Below are 23949 nucleotides of genomic sequence, written 5' to 3'. Positions count from 1 at the left end.
ATGCACATTTGGCTAAGCGGAGTGAGCAGGTGTATGGGGAACTTTGGAGAGTTAGCTGAATTCTGGGTGCTGCTGGAGTGGGGATGCCATGGTGTCAGAGCCTTATTGCTTTCTAAACTGCTTAAAGGAGTTGTCCCAGGAAAGATATTCTCATGCTTCACTGCCACTTTATCCTAGTGATGGCTGTGAGGCCTCCAATGTATAGAATAAAATATCCCCTTTAAAGGGGTTGTGTCATCCGGGACTTTGATAGCATATCACTAGGATATGCCATTAGAGTCAGCTAACTATGGGTCTCACATCTGGGAACTGCACCCATCTCCAGAACGGGGCCCCCGACAATGAAGGAGAGCACACTGTGTGCATGCACAGCATGCTCTCCATTCATTCCTATGGAAGTTACAAAAATAGCCAAGCGAGAGCGCTCGGCTATTTTTGTCAGACCCAAAGAAATGGAGAGCGCACCGCACCACACCACCGCTCCATTCACTTCTATGGGAACGCCAGAGATAGCTGAGCAAATGCTCAGCTATTTTCGGCAGTCCCGTAGAAATGAATGGAGGGCGGCTGCTCACTTTGGGTCCCGTTCTCCGGGTGATACTCCAGCAATGTCTGGGATGAGACAACCCCTTTAAGTTTGGGTGCAATGCTTTGGTCTGTCACAGCACTGTGCCCCCATTACCATACACAACTATTTCATATTTTAGAAATTCAAAAAAAAACAAACAAAAAAAAACTGCCTCTCGCTAAATTTGGTTGTCGCCATTTATAGATATGTAGCTGCGAGCAAGTGGTCCCATTGTCAGGCATGGAAGTTGTGCAGTTTTAGTGCACTATTATGAGAATTTATGATAAATCTGGTTTAGATTTAAACCAGATTTAAATCTGGTTAGGAACCTGGTCATTAAAAAAACAAAACAGTATTACAGGAACACTAGAACAACTCCTGAAATCGAGGCTCTGTCCAGCATATGCGAGAGAGCACAGGAATGGGGCACAGGACTACAGATAAGCGAATTTCCGGTTATGAAATTCGTTTGGAATTAGTTTACTAGTAAAAGGTGAACTGCATTATGGATTCTGATACCACGGACCATAATGCAATTATATGACGGAATGCATAACGGAATGCCTTAGAGGCATTCCGTTATTCATTCCGTCATAATAGAAGTCTATGACCTGCATAACAGGATCCGTCCCGTTTCCGTTATGCAGGAGAGGACTCCCCTCTCAGGGGCCGAGGGTTGAAGAGTGTGCAGCAAGAGATATTGTCCCACCCTTGATAAAGGCATAATGATAATATTATAATGTAGGCCTCATACTAGCTGTATGTGACTTGTAGTTATAGATTATTGTAGCCATAAAAATCATCAAAAAAGCAAAGGAATATTTAAATATATAGATGGCAGTATATTACCTGGTAAGAATAGAGGTACAGCTGATTTTTGACAGATGACGACAAATGTGGAGACTCCGCAAGGTCAAATATAAAGAAAGCGGTTTTCACTCTGTAATAGAAAAGTCACAGATGGGTTAAACACTTATGTGAAATATAAAGGGGGCTCCCACCTAGGGCTGTGTTCACATCTGTTAGAAAAGTCAGGCAAAATAGCCCAGCATACTGCGTAATTTTGTCTTGTGAAATGATAGACACCATGACAGAAACCAAAAAGATCCCATTAGAGGGGGTTTTTGAGATTAAGGTATTGATGACGTGTCCTCAGGATAGGTCATCAGTATGTGATCTGTGGTAGTCCGATAATACCAGTAACCCCTGCTGATCAGTTGCTTGAGGAGGCCACGGAGTTCGGGTGAGCGCCGCAACCTTCTCTGAACTTACTAAGCATTGGATAGCGGCTGTGCTTGGTACTGCGGCTCAGCCCCATTCAGTTGAATGGGGCTCAGCTGCACCTAGGCCTTTTGACTGATCAATATGACGTTTCTGGTCTAGGAAGAGGCTTTAACGCTCGCCAGAGAGCTGCGGCCTTCTCAAACAGCTGATTGGATAGGTCATCAATATCAGATCAACAGCGGTCAACACCAGGTATCCCTGCCGATCTGATATTGACCTATGCTGAAGACAGGACATCAATATCTGAATCTCAGAAAACCCCTTTAAAGTGGCTCTGTCACAAGGATCCACCCTATTAAACCAGACATCATGCTGATTAAAACGATACCTTTCGAGGTTCGAGCACCAGGAGGCGGGGCTGGAATCCTTGGAGCACTGCTTTGTAACACCCCCTGTGCTCTGGCCACTCCCCCTCCTCCCCTTGATTGACAGGGCTAGACATGCTGAGGGCACAGCCCTACCAGCCATATGTCTGGTTTAATGGGGTTGATCTTGGTGACAGAGCCGCTTTAAAGTCAATGGGGGGGGGGTTCTGTCCGGTGCCATCGTTGTTCTGTTCTTATGATGGAGTGTAGAACTGATGAAGATGTGAACAGATCCTTAGACCTTATGGAATATCAACTAGATGCTAAAAATTGGGTTGAAGTCGGACCATTGCAGTAGCTCAGTGCGCCGTTTCCACATTTGACATTTGTGGGTAACCACAGCGACTGTATAGAAATATACAATGAAATGTACCTTGCTTCCCACATCTCTTCATTGGCTACAGCTTCCCACGAGGAAACTTCAAACCTGCAATTCAAAATATGTATTATATATTTCACCATTTTTATCATCCAGTCCATCTCTGCAACCCTTTTTATCTCAAATGGTCTGAATTAAAAATATTTTACCGTTTTGTGTCTAAAGCTCCTACGCAAACCTAGGTGTCTCCATGGCTACAGACTACAAACAAATCCCAAGTAGTCTGATCCTGCAGCCATGCCACCTTCCCGTCTGTAACCCACAGATGCTATTCACATAAAACAATAAAATATTTTTATCCAAGACTGCTTTGTTTCTTAATTTTAGATGTATCGGAGTAATAAGGAAAAATGACTTAACGTGCTATGTACCCTTTAACAATAAAATGGCTGCTCCACACATTTGAATAGAACAGTTCACTCTCCATATAAGCAATGACTACTGCCTACTGAGGCTGGCATATAAAAGTTAAGACATAACTAATCATTTTCATTGCAATGTCATCATAGGGTCTGCAGAGGGCGCTACTGTAAGCCAAAAAAGGAAATAAATAAAAATACCGCTTGGACCAGGAGGGGTAAATAGACAACTTGCAGCCCTGCACGTACTTTCCATACTGCTCCGTCCAGTTATACAGATTGCTGGTCAGAGTCATCCATTCCTCAGCATTGAAAATCACATTTTTCGAGACAAGCTTTTCACAACAGCCCCATGGCCACAGTGAATGGGTTTTCTTCCATGTTGGATCTCCCCTCATTCAGTCCTATGCATACAAAGGTCTCCCTACTGGAAACAAAAAGAAAAAAAAAACAACCATTTAAAACTCAACTGAGGTTTTACCAAAAGAAATCAGCCAAGAAGGCTTTTTAGTGTAAAATACCTTTTCATGGAGAATAAATGTATATTTTAATGGTTCGCCGATTCCTCTATCCGCTGACTGCACAGCGAGAGAATCTGTAAGGGTGCGTTCAGACAACTGAGGTTGAAAATCTGCCTCCAAAAATCAACACGGAATCTTTTTGGGGCGTGTTTCTTTACGCTTTTTTTTGTCGTGTATACGTCAATGCAAAAGTGCATTTTCTGCTTGTGGTTTTTGGCGCCGATATGTACAGAGGGTTCGGCATATTTTGTTTGCTGCTTCCCATTCATTTCAATGGGAGATTCTGCACCAAGACAGGGCCATGTTCACATGCTGAAGACAGGCCATCAATATAAAAGGAGTGGACAACCCCATTAAGGAGTAGGTCTGGTTTAGAAATCCCAATTTCAAATACAGTATTAGGCATTTGTGAGTTAATAGATATGAGAATCCTGAACAGGATATCCCAATCTTAACTGGAGGAGCTGCAAAGAGCATCTCTTGGTCTGGAGGACCTAGCATGTCCAAGTATAACATGGAGAGGCCACAGGTTTCAATAAGAAATGTGTAATGCCATATTTGGCCAGAGGTGGCACTGCAGGAAAACTGAGGACAATTATTCTCCTCTTACATTCTAGTTTATACTCTTCCCCTATTCTTCTCATCAGCATCCATGATAGCTGACTCTAATGGCATGATAAGTAACGTAGGTGATGCCATTCCCAAATTTCATAAAAAAAAGACAGACATACACTTCACATGAAAGGACAGTGATACGTGTATATAGAAACAAGGCACAATAGACGAAGAGGACCCTGCCGCAGTCTAATAGGTCTTTACAGACATCATATAAAGCCATTACAGTGAACGTAACCCTTACTTTTCATTTACTTTGATAAAATGCTGAAGGTTGAAGGTAATTGTTCCGTCCAGACGTTTTGTTACCACTGGATTCCACCTATTGCCAGGAAAATGGACGCCTGCCAAGTGTTTTGCTGTCTTTGGTAGATACCACTCATATGTCATCATCTGCACAATGAACATATTCAAGTAAAATTAATAATTCATTGAAGTCAATGGTAAATGTCCAAAACTCTATAAAATGAAAGGTTTATACCGATACCAGACCTGAATGGCATTTCCCAACTATTAACCATAAATGTCTGATAGGTGGTGGTCCAAAGGATGGAAGGGTGGGTTACTGAGAGAAAAGGGAGGAGAAACGGAAAAAGTCGACCACACACGTGCATGGCACTCTCTATTAGCAGGGGCGTAGCTATAGGGGAAGCGGCTGCTTTGGGGCCCTGACCCAGAAGGGGTCTGTCCAGGAGGAGGAGCCCTAAAAGATTTTGTCAGGGCCCCCTCAACAGTATTACACAATGAAATTATATACAGTGACAGTATAGACAGTGTAGAAAACAGATGGAACAGCTGCCGGGCCTGGTCTGAGAGAGCGATCTCTACTAGCCACAGGAATGGGGGCGGCATGAAAGGAAGGGGTTGCGAAAAAAAAATTACTGGGGGAGGGGGGCCCAGTCATTTCTAGCTACGCCACTGTCTATTAGAGTCTATTCAAAAAAAGCTGAGGACATTTTATTTATTTTTTAACGAGTGATTCAGACACAGTTGGCTAATTTTTTATTTATAGTCAATTGAGCAACCAGGACGGTCTTGATCATGAAGGAAATCCTGATCAGGAAGTAATCAATGATGTCATAATTAGAGATGAGCGAATTTCCGCTTATGAAATTTCGTTCACGATTAGTTACCACGGACCTTAACACAATTCTATGATGGAATACATAACGGAACGCCTTAAGAGGCATTCAGTTATTCATTCCGTCATAATAGAAGTCTATGGGCTGCATAACGTGATCCGTCCGGAGAGGACTTCCCTGCATAACGGAAACGGGACGGATCCGTTTTGCAGCCCATAGACTTCTATTATGACGGAATGAATAACGAAATGCCTCTTTAGGCATTCCGTTATTCATTCCGTCATAGAATTGTGTTATGGTCCGTGGTAACGGAATCCATAACGCAAATCGCTTTTTACCAGGAAACCAAGCGTGAACGAATTTCAAAATATGAAATTCGCTCATCTCTAGTTATAATATTAATGTACTCATTAATCTGGTGTTTCTAGAAGCTGATGGTCGAGAATGGAGAAAGCTCAATAATGGACATACTTTCCAAGGTTGCATGCTATACTCCTACAGGTGGAATCATAAGACCAATGTTTTGACAAGATCTGTATGTATGGGTGGGGTTGGCAATGACAGAATTCACAGGCTTCCACAGGTTGAAAGTCTAAGAACTGTTTATCTACGTTCCAAACAAAAATATAGGGGCATCCAAGTTAAGCAGTCACTTTGGTTCATATAAACAAAGAAAATGCCAACCCTCTGGGCACTAACTCGACACAGTGGATTCCTCACCTAGGTTCTCGGTAATATAGTAGATCAGGCTTAGGGCTCTTTCACATCTGCGTTATTGTCTTCCGGCATAGAGTTCCGTCGTCGGGGCTCTATGCCGGAAGAATACTGATCAGGATTATCCTAATGCATTCTGAATGGACAGTCCGTCCTTCAGGATGCATCAGGATGTCTTCCGTTCCGGAACGGAACGTTTTTTGGCCGCAGCAAATAGCGCAGCATGCTGCGCTTTTTGCTCCGGCCAAAAATCCGGAACACTTGCCGCAAGGCCGGATCCGGAATGAATGCCCATTGAAAGGCATTGATCCGTATCCGGCCTTAAGCTAAACGTCGTTTCGGCGCATTGCCGGATGCGACGTTTAGCTTTTTCTCAATGGTTACCATGGCTGCCGGGACGCTAAAGTCCTGGCAGCCATGGTAAAGTGTAGTGGGGAGCGGGGAGCAGCATACTTACCATCCGTGCGGCTCCCGGGGCGCGCCAGAGTGACGTCAGGGCGCCCCAAGCGCATGGATGACGTGATCGCATGGATCACATGATCCATGCGCATGGGGCGCTCTGACGTCATTCTGGAGCCCCCCGGGAGCCGCGCGGACTGTAAGTATGCCGCTCCCCCCTACTACTATGGCAACCAGGACTTTAATAGCGTCCTGGCTGCCATAGTAACACTGAACGCATTTTGAAGACGGATCCGTCTTCAAATGCTTTCAGTACACTTGCGTTTTTCCGGATCCGGCGTGTAATTCCGGCAAGTGGAGTACACGCCGGATCCGGACAACGCAAGTGTGAAAGAGGCCTAACAAAGCTGACAACTTGCAGCTTCCAGGCACCGACACTGAATGAGCATTTCAGCCCTGTATTTATTCCCACAGTAATGAGCTGGGCATCTACACCTGGGATTACTTCAGGCTAGGGGAAAATGTTGTACTGGAGTGGAGAGGGAATGGCAGGTCCCTCTAGCAACCTACCCACCATTCCATAAAAATCCAGGCCTATTAAATGCTGTAAAGAAAAGTGCCTCAGCAAACTACACTTTGCCAAAACAGCTTTCCTAGATCCTTTTTATCTCCAGTACTTTACCAGACACTGTGTTACAGTTCACATGTGGGTGAGTCGTACCATCCAGCCGGCTCTTTTGTTATTAGATGGAGGAAATTCCACCACCTGATATATATTACTGTATTTAGTTTCTTAATACTAATTCACCACAATCTAATGATCAAACGATTATCAGAGTTACCGATATTATCGGCCGATATGAATGATTTTTAAAGTTATCGGTATCGGCATCTAACCTTGCCGATAATGCGCCCAGCGCGCTATCACAGAACATGAGCGCGCTGCTGTCGGCGCGCTCATGTTCCCTCAGCAGCACAGGGGAGAAGGAGTCACTCTCTTCCTCCCCCTGTGCCACGCTGCCAATGAGGAGAGACTGGAAGAGGAGGGGCGGGCGCACTGCACCACCAATGATAATTAACGTCTAATAAAAATACAGGAGGTGGTGCCCAGCCTATATGACAGGAAGCTGCAATCAGCAGCAGTTAACCACTTAGGTGCCGCACCTGAGGGGTTAACTGCTGCCCCTGATCGCAGCTCCCTGTCAGAGTGTGCCCCTCCACCCCCCCCCCCCAGTATTAAAATCATTGGTGGCCATCGGTTACCATGGCAGCCAGGACGCTACTGAAGCCCTGGCTGCCATGGTAATCTCCCTGCTGCTGTGTGTACTATGCACAGGGCAGCAGGGACAGAGCTCTATTAGGGTGAATAGGACAAGGGATTAAAAGATACCAGGTTCTAGCCCCTAAGGGGGGAAATAGTTATTAAATAAAAAGTAAAAAAAAAAAAATACCAAAATATTAAGTATAAATCACCCCCTTTCCCAATTTTACATAAAAAAAATAATAATATATATCATATTGCCATGTCTGAAAAGTCCAAACTATTAAAATATATATATATTTTTTTTAATCTTCTATGTGGTGAATGCCGTAACAGAAATGTATTTATTATTTTTTTCCAAAAATTAAAATCTGAATATTGGTATAGGTTTTCGGCCTGAAGGTTCACAGGTTATCGGTATCAGTATCGGCCCTAAAAAATCAATATCGGTCGATCCCTACCACAATCCCATACCTACTATTCATTAATTCAAGGAGTCTCACAAGTTTTTATATATTCCAAAGCTTCCCAAATGCCACCATTGGACTACTGTATCACATCTGCTTACCCTGCATATATGATAGATCTCTCCACTCACCTCTTGATCCACTAACGACAGATCAGGACGCAGTCCTTCACAATAATGAAGGTAACGCAAAGAATTTCCTGGCAGATCACCTCTTAGTAACATGATAGCGTTCTGAGGCATTGAGAACAAAATATTCCTTGCAAACTTATCTACCACATAATTGCTGCTTTGGTCACAAACACTAGAAACACAAAATGGGAAGAATTAGTCATTTAATAACATATTTCATTAAATAACACGTTTTGGTACAATTTCTTTACTCTGAACCTGTAGGCCCACAAAACTGGACCTTCAGGCATAGAACAGCTGAATCCTGGACCTTTATAAGAACTGGACACCTTGCCACTGAACTTTTCTCATTGCTCATTTGCTTCCTAAATGCAAAATTAAGCAACTTTCTAAATAATCTTCCTGAAAATTTTCCTACCATTTTGCCTTTGCCGAGTGTGTTTAAGTCCTTCACCTAGCCCCTGGTGCTTCAGAATCTGACATAAATCCATTAGTGCACTGCTGGTTTCTGTTGGATCTCACTGCTCTCCTCCTCCATGCTATTACCTTTAACACTGAGAGAAGGGAGGGGGAGAGCAGAGACAGCCTTCAGAAACCAGAACATTTCGGAGGAGGAGGTTGTACACAGCAGATGTGTGTGGTGAGGGTGGGAAGATCTATGGAGGTCAACTCACACAGGCTGTATACAGGAAGGAAAGCACACACAAGGCAGTTTTCATGGAAGGGCAAAAGCATCCTAGTCACAGATCCAGCATTTATTACTGGAGTCACATGATAACGACAACAATCTGAAACTAGGAGCAGGTTGAAAACTACATGTCAAAGGGTCGGAGGATGAATAAAGGAATGAAAATTGCGGCCTGAAACTTAATGCAACTTTTTTTTTTTTTACTCGAGGTGACCACTAACATAAAGTAATAATCATTTGTCCATGTCAAAGATGTTCATAACCTTTAACCAGAATTCCTTTCTGTTTGCTCACTATAAAACTCCAGACTGTACAGACCCCATGGTCTAGTCTGACACAAGTCCTAAGTTTTGATACCCAAAATGGACCTACCTGAAGTTAGTGTGAATCTGCCGAGCAACAACCGCAACCGCGAAAATCCATTCCAAGTAGAAAATGAAGTTTTTGTTTGGCATTTTTGACCTTATGCTTCTTATCAATAAGGCCAAGCCATGTCCTGCCAGAGCGCATACCACAATATTGCTCTGCATCCAAAACCTCTCCACCTATGGGATAGATTGACACTTGTATGACAGAAGTTCATCACATGCAGGTGACCCAAGCCATGGAAGTTCCATTATCAGTTTAGAAAATTGGGAACACTTCAGAGATGTTCTATGACCAAAGCACAAATCTACTTTTAACACAAAAATGTACAACTAAATAAGGAATAAATGGGGAAAACCCTCAATAAAAAGTTCTTAATTGGCAACACTTGGAAAATGTCACTGTATGGGTCTTGTCTACAATGCTACCAATCCTGTTACCTTGAGTAACTACAATAACTGGCTGCAGCAGGGACCTCCCCCCTCTGTCCTGTCTGCAGTAGGATAGAAGGACTTTGTCCCACTTTACCGACTAAGGCCCACTCCCTAAGCCAGTCTCCAGCTGAAGATGGACCAGCTCTGCAGGAGATTAACCTCTGCGTTCTCTGCAGGATTTCTACAAGTCTGTTTGTTTCAGGAACATGCAGAAAATGCTACAGATGAAGAAATGGCTTTGGCAAGATTATCTCCTGCTTTCTTTTAGAATTTGTTTCTAGATTTAGTGTTCCTTTAAGAAAGATTTCCCTTAAATCTATGCTGTCAGTTTAGGGTTGGGATGATCTTAAAGGGCATCTATCAGCAGATTTGTACCTATGACACTGGCTGACCTGTTACATGTAGGCATCTGTGTTGGTGCCATGTTCATATGTGCCCGCACTGCTGAGAAAAAGGAGCAGTTTTAAAATATGAAAATGAGCCTCTAGGAGCAACGGGGGCGTTACCATTACACCTAGAGGCTCCACTCTCTCTGCAACTGCCGCATCCCCTGCATTTTGACTGACAGGGCCAAGCAGGCATGATGACGTCTACATTGCCTGGCTCTGTCAATCAAAGTGCAGAGAGCGCAGAGCCTCTAGGTGTAATGGTAACGCCCCCGTTGCTCCTAGAGGCTCATTTGCATATATTAAAACATAATTTTTCTCAGCAATGAGGGCACATATGAACATGGGACCAACACAGATGCCTTCAGCTGCCAAGTGCACTTGTAACAGGTCAGTCAGTGTCATAGGTACAAACAGATGCCAACAGATTTCATCATAATTTAATTTCATGCATAGCTAATAAATAGCGAACTTACCACACCCAAGAACAAAGGTTTAGTAATGTCTAAATTTGCTCTCCAGGAAAAAAATAATGAATAGCCAAGTAGCATTGCCGTAAAGAGAGAAACAACGGAGACGGACTCCCTACAACAGGAAATGAGAAAAGTTCCTTATAAAACAACGTAATTTTATAGAATAGCTTATGCAATATATAAAAAAAATAACTATTATTCATAGACAACCCCTTTCCATATGACTTAGTAGGGCATCAGCATCACAGAGGTGGAGTATGGCACATCCCTTTGTAAGCCAGCCACAGTTTACTGCTTGTCATCAGCCGATTCTGTAGTGGGACCCGTGTCCTGGGAAGAAAGCCCGGGCCCACCCGACATCAAGAGCTTTAACAATGCAGATAGAGAAAGACATCTTATTTAATATTATTATCTCTGATCTGGGACTGACCAGGTTCCATTTAAATGATCAGCTTTTTTTCCCCATAAAATAGTGTCACTAATGTCCATGGGTTGTGTCTGCTATTGCAGCCCCTCCCTGTTCCAGTGAATGGGGCAGAGCTGCGAGACCACTCACAGCCTATGCACTGTTCCTTAAATTTCAGCATACATTGTACTAAACCCATTAAGGGGCCATATCACACCGTCCCGTGTTTTTTTTATCCTGATCTGTTCCGTTTTTTGCGGAACAGATCAGGACCAGATCTGGACCCATTCATTTTCAATGGGTCCTGGAAAAAATCGGGACAGCACAATGTGTGCTGTCCGTTTCCGTTGTTCCGTTCCGCATGTCCGTTTAAATATAAAACATGTCCTATTCTTTTCTGCAAAATTCGGATCCTGGTACAATACAAAGTCAATGGATCCGCAAAAAACGGAAGACATTCGGATGTCATTCCGTATGTCATCCGTTTTTTGCGGAATCCGTTCCTGGAAACACATAACAAATTATTATTTTTTATTTTTTTTTCAATTTTTTTTCAATGAATTCCAAACAACTTTATTTGATTATTGAAATTTATACATGTTTCCGTTTTTTGCGGATCCGCAAAAAACGGATGACATACGGAAACATTTTCAGGAACAACGGATCCGCAAAAAACGGACCGAAAATCGGGATATAGGAAAATACTGACGTGTGAATGTAGCCTAAAATGGGTTATCCCATGACTAGTGTAAACAAAAATGAAAATCAGACATCATATAGTGCATGACAATCTCTTTCTAACAAAGCTAGCACCAGCACTGTACTGAATACGGGTCCAGGGATCTCCACATTCATTGCTTCAAATGCTCTTATAGATTTATTTTAAGCTAGCAGCCCAGGGGACGTGTCCTTTCTGCTGTTGCTCAGTTCAGGGATGGAAGTCAGCATGTGCGCCCACCACAGAGAAGCTACTAAGGGTACTTTCACACTAGCGTTTTTCTTTTCCGGCACTGAGTTCCGTCCTAGGGGCTCTATACTGGAAAAGAACTGATCAGTTTCATCCCCATACATTCTAAATGGAGAGTAATCCGTTCAGGATAGCATCAGGATGTCTGCAGTTCAGTCTTTTTGACTGTTCAGGCCCAAAAAACTGACCACTTGCCTGATTGCCGAATCCGTCATTGTTTTCCCATAGAAAAATACCGCAATGCTGGATCTGTCCTTTTTAAGACTGAAAAAAAATGTTAAAAAAATAAATGCCGGATCCGTTTTTCCAGGTGACACCGGAAAGACGGATCCGGCATTTCAATGCATTTGTAAGACGGATCAGGATCCTGATCAGTCTTACAAATGCCATCAGTTGGCATGCGCTTTGACGAATCCGGCAGGCAGTTCCGGGGACGGAACTGCCTGGCGGATTGATCTGCCGCAAGTGTGAAAGTAGCCTAAGGTACGGGCAGGGCCCTCTCTCTTTCTGTACCAGTTTGTAACTAGTCTTAGTCATGATTAGTGCAATTATCACATGTACAGCGCTATGGAATGAATGGCGCTTTAATAATAATAATAGAGGAAAAAAAAAAAAAAACAGCAGGTGGCGCTATACAGATACATTTTTTTGATTAACTAAGTGTCTATGCAAAAATTTTTATGACAAGCAATTACAAACATATTCAGATCCAGGTGCTGGTTTAAAAAAGGTAGAATATTTTCATGGGACAACCCCTTTAATACGTGTACCATTCTACAAATATCCAGTAATAACAACTGCAGTAAATAATATGTGCAATCTAAAGTCATGGAAGAGACTTCCATTTACAGCTTTATACAGGTAGAATCCAATATGTGACATAACAGACAACAGCAGCGATATGGAGACCGGGTGCCTTGTGGGAAGACATCCCGATTCAATGGACGATATGCACATAAATATGTGCAACATTTCAACTTTATTTTAGATCTTTTCCAAGTCTTATGCGAGCTTGAGAAAGACATCCGATGAGTATAAAACGTTGCACATAGCTGCGTGAACAAAGGCACACTATTCTGAATATCAGCGCGTATAAAGGGGACTGTTAATATCTGTAATGATTGACATGAGAGTTACACCTGTTATATGGGTTGTTCAAATCAAAAGCAATAGTTTTGCAAAGAATACCTGTTAGTAAAACATAGCAACAGTGATAACACGGCGAGACCCTGAGCCATAGGAGTGATTTCTACACACATGTGGCTGATTTGAAACCTACAGGAAAATAAAAAATATAAAAAATCACATAAATACAGAAAGATATAAAAATGTCAATCAGTCCAGAAACTCACCATTCATAAAGTAAGGACTGGAAAAACTCTATGGGCAGAGGAATAATTGTGGTATCTTTCAATGCAATGCTAAACAAAGTATGCTGTAAAACCAAAACGTGCTAAAAGGACATGTACATGTATTCACTGGGAAGCTGTATCTGCAGTATATCTGACAACGTACACCTTAAGAGATTGTCCAGGAATTTAATACTGATGGACAATCCTTAGGATAGGCCATCAAGATCGCATTGGTGGTGAGCTGACACCCCGCACCCCCCGCAGAACTATACAGATCCATCTACTGCAAGGATGCCCAACCTGCGGCCCTCCAGCTGTTGCAAAACTACAATTCCCAGGATACCTGGACAGCCTACAACTATTAGGGCATGATGGGAGTTGTAGTTTTAAGACAGCTGGAGGGCCGCAGGTTGAGCATCCCTGATCTACTGTGTAGTGGAGGAGGATGGTTAACTGCAGCACTGCTCCCATTGACGTGAATGGAGCAGCGCTGCAGTTACCAGCTTTGTTCACCACACAGTAGACGGAGCAACAACATAACAGATCAGCAAGGGTGTAGGGCGCCCTGATGATAGGCCATCAATATCAAAATCCTAGACAAAGGCCATCAATATCAAAATCCTAGACAAAGGCCATCAATATCAAAATCCTAGACAAAGGCCATCAATGTCAAAATCCTAGACAACCCCTCTAAATACTTTAATACCGATCCCTATTTAAACCAAGATTATATTATACAAGAGAAAAATGGGCCTTCAATATGCAAGTTGCCCTTTTTTTCAATTCAGTCATCTCCACTCCCATGTACCCTACACATACTCTAACCACTATATTAAAGGGGTTGTATAGTAAGTTAATATTGATGACGTATCCTCGGCATAGGTCGCCAATATCATATCAGATCAGTCTGATTGCCAGCACCCCCGCAGATCAGCTGTTCCCCTCGCCGCTACCCCTTCAATCAGCTGATCTGATACTGATGACTTATCCTGAAGATATACTTTTTACTGTCCAGAGTATCCTTGGAATCTATGATTACATATCGTTAAGTTCTTACATTAGAGTCTCGCCCATACTGGATCCTGCTTCCGATTTTGCCTAGTGGTACAAAAAAGCGTGTTAGGTTTATAATCTAATCAAGAACCTGGTACAAAGCAAACGTTAATAAATGGTCAAATGAAAGGATAAACAGACGACCATCACAAATCCCATAAAGATTTTCTAAGGGATTTGTGGGACAGCCAATCGCCGTCCTTGGCAGTATAAGGCCTTATTCACAAAGTCAGTGTTTGGTCAGTGATTTCCACCAGTGATTGTGAGCCAAAACACAGAACAAATCCTTGTACCTTATCTCAGTGTAGCTTCCACCCCTGGTTCTGGCTCATCAATCACTGACCAAAACATTGACGTGTGAATAAGGCCTAATGCTGAGAACAGTGATTGGCCGCAACGGTCACGCGCTGTACACCTGCAAATAACTCCCGCTGTGACGTGAAGGTGTGCGGTATGTGCCCGCTGCAGATTGTAAACAAGCAAAAGCAGGAGGACTGGACCATCACCACAGAGAACAACGCTGGAGAAAGGGGCGAGTACAAAATGTTTTATTTAAAAAAAAAATTGGGAGGGCTTGTCCGAGATTTTTAATTACCTTGGACAACCCCTTTAATAATTTACAGGAAGTGAACACTTAAAGGACTTATTTTATTCTGTTTATGCAATGCAACCAATGAGGGACAAGTATGGTAGAGACTCAAGGATCTCGTTGGTTCTGCAATTCTGCTGGAATCCCGTCCAATAGAGTTATGCTAGGCTATCCTGATTACTTTTTTGCAGTTAGCTATTAAAGCAATAAAAAAAAATATAAAAAAAATTAAATAAAGAGAGGCACTTCTGGAACCGTCCTTTAAACAACATTAATCAGAGGTAGGGATTTAATTCCAAATCACTGTTTTCAGCTAAATAACAGATTATCCACTTGAAAAAAAAAAAAGAGAACGAAAGGAATTTCTGATAATATTGCGTTTAAAGTTCTACAGAACTTCAAAGGAGAGGAAACAAGAAGGAGAGGTTTTACCAGACTGAATGTCCCGTACTCCTCTCGAAGTAAATGAGTCAGAAGCCCTTGAACGGTCGTCTGGTCTCCCCAGGTCCATCGTGCTTGATTGAAGTACGAAGAAACAATTAGGTAAGAATAAGGTAAGAGCCCCGTGGCGAAGCAGAGCCCTAACTTCACCAAATAACTAAAGGACAATTCCTGCACAGAGAACATTGAGGGTTACTGCTGACCAACTTCTACAAGAGGCTGGAAAACATCAAATAATATTTTACACATAGACGATTTCCCAATTTGTAACAAGTCTCTGGGAATGCTGTCAAATCGCCTGACTTTAGGGATTATTTAGAAATTGCTTCGAACTGATCTCTTTTGCATGGCAGAGTGAGAATGTAAGTGAAGCCAATATTATTAGCCCGCACTCCCGAGTATCATAACCTGCATTGCCTGTGCTGAAATCATTTTCCTGATATCCATAGGTAGGAACTGCAAGGCTGAGATAACCCACTCCAGAATTCGAAGTGGAAGGCTGATAAGTGCATTTTACAGAACATCCTGTGCTCTTCAGCAAAATTAAGACAGCGTTAAGAAAGGATGTCCATCAACAGGCTTATGAAGAGCTACCGTAGGAACAGGTCCCTACTGTAAATGGTGCCTCGGACTATCATTTCCAAGACGTGGTTTCGAGAAGAACTTGGTTTCCATATAAGAAATGGTATGTGACTAGTGAATTTAACAACCAAATTATACTGCCTTCGAAAGTCTATAGGAGAGCTCATGACCGATGTTCCTTGTAACATAAAAAGAATTAATAAAAGTTCAGCTTCACTCCCCTTTTCTAAAATGTACATCTCCACCTATCCCTTGGTCGAACCTGGTCTTTTTTCAACCTTATTAACTATATAACTATGTAGGTTCAAGTTCAGAGACAGAAAAAAAAAACATACATGACTAAGTGTTGAGGTAATAATAGGGCAAACGGCATAAGAAGATGAGGCTTGAAAAAGTGGTCAAACAAATCCGTAAAGTCAATATACTTGCAGAGAACGCAAGAGCGTTCAAGAGGTTGTCTAAAAAATTATTTGTAGGGCTTAAAAGTCCAGCCGATAGCAACCATCAATGGAAAGGTGGCCACATATGTGTAATCATTCTCCACTGATCTGAATGGGAGTTAAAGAACCGAAAGCACTAATGGGTTGCTCTTGCATGTTCTTGGTAGTTTTGCATAATTAAATAAAAAATTCTTTACTCATTAATTTTGGGACACAGCTTTTTTTATTGCACGCAGAAAGGTTGTAAGTAGGGATGAGCAAATCGACTTCGGAAGAAACATCTGAAGTCAATTCACATAAAACTTAGTTCTATTACTGTACGGAGCAGGATCTCTGTACAGTATTAGAATGTATTGGCTCCGATAAGCCGAAGTTATTGCTTTGCGAAGTCTCACGAGACTTCGCGCAATACTGTACGGGGCTCCTGCTCCATACAGTATTAGAATGAAGTTTTATGTGAATCGACTTCGGATGTTTAATCCGTAGTCGATTCGCTCATCCCTAGTTGTAAGGTCAGCCAGAATTGGCTCCTTCAGCTGATATCACCAGGGAGGCAGTAAAGGATGCAGTATAATTTATATATGTCCCATATTGAAATTAATGCAATGTGACCCTGCAAGTGAGTGATGATACCTGCCAAGCTTCTGCCTGAGGCCTGGCGCCAGACTCCTGTGTTGCATGCTGCAGCCTAGCTGCTAGGTCTCTCTGTCTATGTGTGTGTATTACGGTCTATTCATTTAACCCATTCCTGCAGCACTGCAGGGGTTAATTTTCCTTTTTGCTCTGTGTTCAGCTGTTTTTTTTTACCAATGTGCTCATCAGCCCTTCTATATATGCTGGGTTGGTTTGGTCTGTCTGTGTACTGATTTCTACCAGACTCCTGGATCCTGACTCTCTGCTGCCTGACCTGATCCATGCCTGTTCACTGTACTGACCCTCAGCAACCTGCCTTGACCTCTGGGCTGTTTTAAGGATTTGCATATTCTCTGCCTGCCCTGACCTCTGCCTGTTTCCTGACTACATTTACTGCCTGAGCCCTCGATGCTTGGCAATTGTGTCTCTGATCCCAGTGGGTCAGCAGCCAACCTCACTAGGACTATTCAAAGAGGTAGGGGCCTGGTGACTCCCCTGCAACAAAGGCCAAATCCCTGTATAGGGGTTAAAGGGTGAAGACCAGGGGATCACCAGGATAATGCCCACAGGACTATCTCAAAGTCATACTGGTTGGTTGGAACAGTGGGTCCACACTCACTGCCCATAACGATTGCAACTAGTTCCCCACCTTCCCTAAGACTCCACGGAGATGTGTGTGTCCGTGTAGAAATATGCATACATACCTTATGAAGGAACTGATGTCCTAGAACCCATATCACAATGCATACGATATACAGTACAACAGTGTGCTGGTTACACAAGCTGAGCCCACAGCAAAACGCACCATAGAGAGAAATCTAAGAATAAAAAATGGAAACAATCATTTATGACACAGAAGTTATCAATAAGCATTTTTTCAAAAGGTCAACAAGTTTTATAAGCGAAATAGGACTATGTCAGACAGTGTTTAGGAATGAGACTGATGATCCTTCCTACATGCTTGATTGGATCATTTTGCAGACAAAAAGTGGTGACAATCCCATGGCACCAGGAAAGCAGCTTCTTATATGACATGGACTAATGGAGTGTGAACAATATTCATCTGATCTCAAAGCGTCTGCTTTCAATAGAAAACTTGAAAATTTATTGTCTTGTACTTCATTGTTTCCCGTCATACCAAAGGCTACTTAGCCGGTGTCTTGGTATATTCACCAGTCTTCTCTTGCCAAGTGATCCATCTCCACCGCAAAACCAAAGCCCAATCCCATTCAGCATGGAGTAAAGATGAGAAGCCACTTTCCTACCTCCTAATAGTGTTGTTCACCAAGCACAAGATTTCTAGCTAGGAATCATTCTAAGACAGTATGCACTACACTGGTGGTGCGGTCTATAATTTTTTTTCTTTCATGACCCTTCTATGGACCTGTCTGCCAACTCCCATAGACATTAAAGTGACCCTCCAGTTCAGGAAGAAAAATTCACATGAACTGGGGAACGAACAGAACATTTACCTGGTTCCATCCTTTTCATCTGCAGATCCACCAATTTCGAGGTTTCTCTTCTGCCATCCAAGATAGCCACAATGCCTCTCAGACTACTAGATGCAAACTGTGCATCAGTAGTCCAAGACACTTCCTGCTTGTCCAGCACTGCTCTTGGATTGGTCAGCACTGTTCAGCTGAGCAGCGCTGGCCAATCCAAGGACAGCAGGAAGCATCTTGGACTACCAAACTCAGAGTATGCATCGGGCAGTCTGAGAAGCAGTGTTGCCATCATGGATAGCAGAAGAGGAGCCTGGAGAAGTGGAAAAGAAGGTCACCATGTAAGTGTTCTTTTTGTTCCCCAGCTAATCTGAATATTTTTTTTCTTTTAATTGGACAGTCACTTTGAAGAATACAACTCGTTTATAAGCGAACTGTGTTAGGCTAAAGTAGCAGAAACATTTACATATGTATTTGTGGATAACACATTTTACATGACTTGATTTAATATTACAATTTAAGTTTATTTGAAGAACAATTCCCCTTAAAATTAACAGTAGTGGATTACCAATGCTCAAGAAAGGTGGCTTTCGACATTTCACCATGAGAAATGTACAATAGCTCATCTTGAAAAGAGGCCGTTAAAACAGCATATTATGCAGCTAACATATCTCTGCTGATGAGGTTCAAATGACCAAAACAGACCAGTCCACAGATCCTTGTTTCTAGATAAAATAGCATGTTATACATCTAATATCTCTGCTGATGAGGCCCAAATGACAAACACAGGTTGTCTATAGGTAAAAGAGCATGCCATCCAGCTAACCAGATCTCTGCTAATGAAGTCCAAAAGAACAAAACAGACCTGTCCACAGATACTTGTTTCTAGGTAAAACAGCATTTTATACAGCATATCTGCTAATGAAGTCCAAAATAATAAAACAGACCTGCCCACAGACATGTGTATCTAGGTAAAACAGGATATCATACATTCAACCAGATATCTGCTGATAAGGTCCAAAAGACCACAACGAACCTCAAACCGTTCCACAGATACTTGTCTTTAGGTAAAACAGGACGTCAGACAGCTAACTAGTTCTCTGCTGATGATGTCCAAAAGATCAAAATAAACCTGTCCACAGATATGTGTCTCTAGACTGGACTGAGTAAATGATCCTAAAAGTAGGTGTATATAGGGGTTGTTGTAGCTCTAGTAGGTGAAACCTCCAATAGTAAAAGCTGGAAGCAGCCACAAATCATCCTCGTAGTATGGCACCCATTGAAATGATGTCTCCTGGCAGCAGCTCTCCACCATGGCTAATGGAAGGGATCATGCCAAGTGAGGGAAGCTCCCAGAAATGGCTTTGGGACAAGTTGACCATTTCATCAAGCTTAGTTGTACAGTATATGTTCATGGTGACGTTAGATGTGAACCAATATCACCACCAAGTATGGTAGGTGTCACAAAGCTATCCTAGACCCCTGAATGGGAGATCCTGGAAACACCCTCCTGTTTAATTTCAAGGGGAAATGCTCTTCATGGAAGCTGAATTACTGAACATAGAACATCACACAAACAAATGAATAAATACTTCTCGTTATGGAGACAGAATTGTTATATTTCACTTGGCACTGCTGAATGCATCCAACAAGACAACATTACCTTTGATCTCTTGCTGACAGTTTTCGCCTTGTGAAACTCCACCGTAAGACCCATGAGCATCACCACAAACAGATTGTTCAGGCTGAAAACCTCGGCTGCAATGGACCACTGCCATGTTAGACGTGAAAATGAATATAACCCTGCAGCAAGGATTCCTGCCGCATAGGAGCCAGAAAGCCTGCAAACACAGATAACGGGAAAATCTTCTTTTGCCACAAAATAGAACTGTTTGTTATGCATTTTATATTATAGCTACGATCAGCTCTTGCTACCCAGAGCGATCGCTTCGCTACGTAACATTTCCACAAACCAATTCATGACAATATTAATTAGGGGGGGGGGGAAGAAAAAAACACACAATAAGGGTAAGTGAGAGCAACTGTTTCATGTCCTAGCACACATGGCATGCCCCTTAAGGTAGAATGGGAAGTTCTAAGCTTTCAAGACCATTGCCAGACTGAATGAAAACAGCGGCCGCAGCGAGCAGCAAGCCTGTAATGTTAACATAAATAGGAGGAGAACAATGGATCCTAGTGTACGGGGAACAGACAGATTCAATGTCACACGGAAGAAAGGGAGATCAGTGAATGACTGCCTTTGTCCAACATCGGTCCCAGGTTTCTAGATAGGATATTGCACAATAGGGGTAAGGCTGCCCGTGGGTCTCGAATCCTTGTAGAACTACCACTGCCAGGTTGTTCGCTTGTTTGGAAGTTCTTTTATGATCAAGTGACTATAAAAGAAACCTATTTATGTAGAAGGGAAAACCTACGGAGTGAAATACACTTACTCTGGAGTTCAGAAAGGCTCTTTACTCTCCGGATACCACTTACTAGTCCTAACCTAACAGCTCCTGTACACAATGGAAGGTCATGCATCTCAAGCAACTTCATGTCTCAGAACAAACTGTCCATTTGAGATTTAAGACGTGAGGAAAAAATAAATAAATAAAAAATTTATGCTCTGTGGCCTTTATACACCAACTTGTTACTCTTCTACTTTCTTGATTTACCTAGTGGGATCCCAGTTGGATGTCCTTTCCCTAACCTGTGGCGCCTTGTAGAGCCATGATTACATGTTGACTTGCTATAACCCTGTGATGGCTAACCTCAGGCACTCCAGTTGTGGTAAAACTAAGACTCTCAAGATGTACACTTGGTTGGCTGTTCTCAGAACGCCATAGAAATGAATTGAGCATGCTGGGAGTTGTAGTTTCACCGCAGCTGCAGTGTTGGAGGTTAACCATCACTGCTAACCTATGGGGCAGAAAGCAAGATGACGGCTGCCCTATCTTCAGAAGGTTTCTCAAGAGCAACTCTGCTGTTGACACGGGATGTCCTGACATGGTCAAGTTGCAGGCAACTGTAACTTGGACCTGGCTTCAAGCGCTTCTTAATAGTCAAACACCAATGTAATATGTACCATGTGATTAAATGATGCCTCATTGACAGGCTGAACTAACAGGAGGGATTTAAAGGGGCTATCCAGCCCCTATAATACCCCCTCTAATGCCCGTGCCCCTCATACAGGTTGTGCTTACCCTGCTCCCGGCACCCACGTCGCTCCTGATGCCCGCAGGGCGGCCGCTGCATCTCCCTGTCTCGCTGATCCAAACATCCAGCGATCGGTGAGGGCAGTCAATAGCAAGCCACGACGGGAATGAACCTCCCTAGCGTCACACGTAACGCTAGGAAGGCTCGAGATGCAGCGACAGCCGTGCAGGCATCAGGAGCGACGTGGGTGCCGGGGAGCGTAGTAAGAACCATTGGCATAAAATTAGCCAAAATTAGTAAGAACGCAGGTGTCTCGGTAAATTTGAAACATCTTCAGTTTCTGGAGTAAATGATAGTAAATCAGCATCAGCCAGTGTGATAAATCTGGTGCAATTTTAGTCTCCGTGCACCTGGCACCAGCCTTGGGTCTTTTGCCTTGTGACAAAGGTCTCATCAACTGTATATGTATCTACTCCGTGCACCAGCACCCCAGGTATCCTCCACTATCCTACATGCTTGTGTGCCACATGAATAAAGCAATCGAGGCAAACATACATATCTATTCTCCCATAAATCTGAATTTATTTTTGTTGTCCATGATACTTTCGCCTATATATCCAGCACATCTAGACACGATGAAGCTGAGGACAAACACAATTTCGGCCGTAATGCACTTCTGAGCACTGGATGATAAATATGCAATGTACCGCTGACTAATTTTGGGTCCCATTCCATATTCTTGGCGTTCACATCTTTTACCACAACCACAAACTGTCTAAAATGTTTCCCCTAAGGGTCAGCAAGTACTGAAATGCGCTTGGCTTTACAGTATTCCAGCCTGCCAAGCCTGTAGGACAAAAAGTTCATTTTCACTCCACGAAACCCTAAATCTGTAAACAAAATCAAACTTACCCCCGAATGTCAGATTCTCCCACCCTTATAAAAGATGGATTATGTATTACAAGAATTGTGTCTATGAAGAGCAAATGATATAGCTTTAAACTAGTCTGGCATCAGTACGGCAATATTGCTCAACGGCACATGCATGCCCAGGTTGATCCCCAAAGTCCACTAATAATATTGAAAATCAGACAAGATAAATATCAGCCATGTTAAAGGGGTTCTCTGAGATCAGGGACCAATGGCCAGGCATAGTGTAAAACTTACCTGCTCAGTGCATTCCTGTGATGGGATACACCCAAAGCTAATAAAAGAGCTCATCGGTGAACTAGCAAAACCATTACCAGATTTATTTAACCAATCACTGGTAACAGGAGTCGTCCCAGAAGATTGGAAATTAGCAAATGTTGTGCCCATTCACAAGAAAGGTAGTAGGGAGGAATCGGGCAACTATAGCCCAGTAAGCCTGACATCAATAGTGGGAAAATTAATGGAAACCATACTTAAGGAGAGGATTGTGGAACATCTAAAATACCATGGATTGAAAGATGAAAAACAGCATGGGTTTACTTCAGGGAGATCATGTCAAACTAATCTTATTGATTTTTTGATTGGGTGACTAAAATGATAGATGGAGGAGGTGCAGTAGACATCGCTTATCTAGACTTTAGTAAGGCTTTTGATACTGTCCCACATAGAAGGCTTATCAATAAATTGCAGTCTTTGGGCTTGGACTCCCATATTGTTGAATGGATTAGGCAGTGGCTGAGGGACAGACAACAGAGGGTTGTAGTCAATGGAGTATATTCAGAACATGGTCTTGTTACCAGTGGGGTACCTCAGGGATCTGTTCTGGGACCCATATTGTTTAATATCTTTATCAGCGAAATTGCAGAAGGCCTCGATGGTAAGGTGTGTCTTTTTGCTGATGACACAAAGATTTGTAACAGGTGTGGGGATCCGCTCTGGTAGGCAGTGGTAGCGAGTGCAGTATAGAGGCAACACAGAATGGTCTTGGTGTAAAACACGATGCTTTGTTTATTCACACGGTGCATATTTGTGAAAGACGGTGCAGTTCATAGGGAGGGTGGTCACACACAACAGCAAAATAATAGTTCAAACACAGCAAGTCCCTGCTGCAGGCTACTTGAGGCCTGTTTCAGTCACATAAAGCAAAGTCTATTTAAAGCCAGGAGTAATGTCACCTTTTTCTCCTTGGTGAAGTAAGTCCATGGGTCTTGCTTCTAGCCACAGGACACAGATCCCTCCTGGTTTCAGCTGCAGGATCCTGCACAGTCCTCCACAGGCCTCAGCACACAGCCCAGCTCACCTCCACTTCTCACTCTCACAGCCAGAGAACACAGAAGCTTCACATTGCACACCACACCCTTGTTGCTGGTCAGGTTTTAACCCTTCCCTGCAAAACCTGGCCTGGACCGTGGGGAGACAGGCACCCGCCCGCATATCTGCCTGCTCCCAATAAGAGCCGGCCCGGA

General features: G+C 42.9%; 1 protein-coding gene across 1 annotated transcript in view; it reads right to left on the bottom strand.

The window, feature by feature from the left end:
* Positions 1–23949, bottom strand: part of TMEM260 (transmembrane protein 260) — a 66340-nt gene that overhangs the window by 2290 nt on the left and 40101 nt on the right. The window contains 13 exon segments of the mRNA XM_044272078.1: positions 1418–1508; positions 2591–2644; positions 3205–3347; positions 3349–3382; positions 4336–4484; positions 8146–8317; positions 9206–9378; positions 10496–10604; positions 13054–13140; positions 14275–14315; positions 15292–15471; positions 17660–17773; positions 20061–20238. Of these exon segments, the coding sequence (XP_044128013.1) occupies positions 1418–1508; positions 2591–2644; positions 3205–3347; positions 3349–3382; positions 4336–4484; positions 8146–8317; positions 9206–9378; positions 10496–10604; positions 13054–13140; positions 14275–14315; positions 15292–15471; positions 17660–17773; positions 20061–20238 (1525 nt within the window).

The sequence above is a fragment of the Bufo gargarizans genome, chromosome 11 (assembly GCF_014858855.1).
Source record: "Bufo gargarizans isolate SCDJY-AF-19 chromosome 11, ASM1485885v1, whole genome shotgun sequence".
NCBI classification, from domain to species: Eukaryota; Metazoa; Chordata; class Amphibia; order Anura; family Bufonidae; genus Bufo; species Bufo gargarizans.
This window is presented reverse-complemented; position numbering and strand designations above follow the sequence as displayed.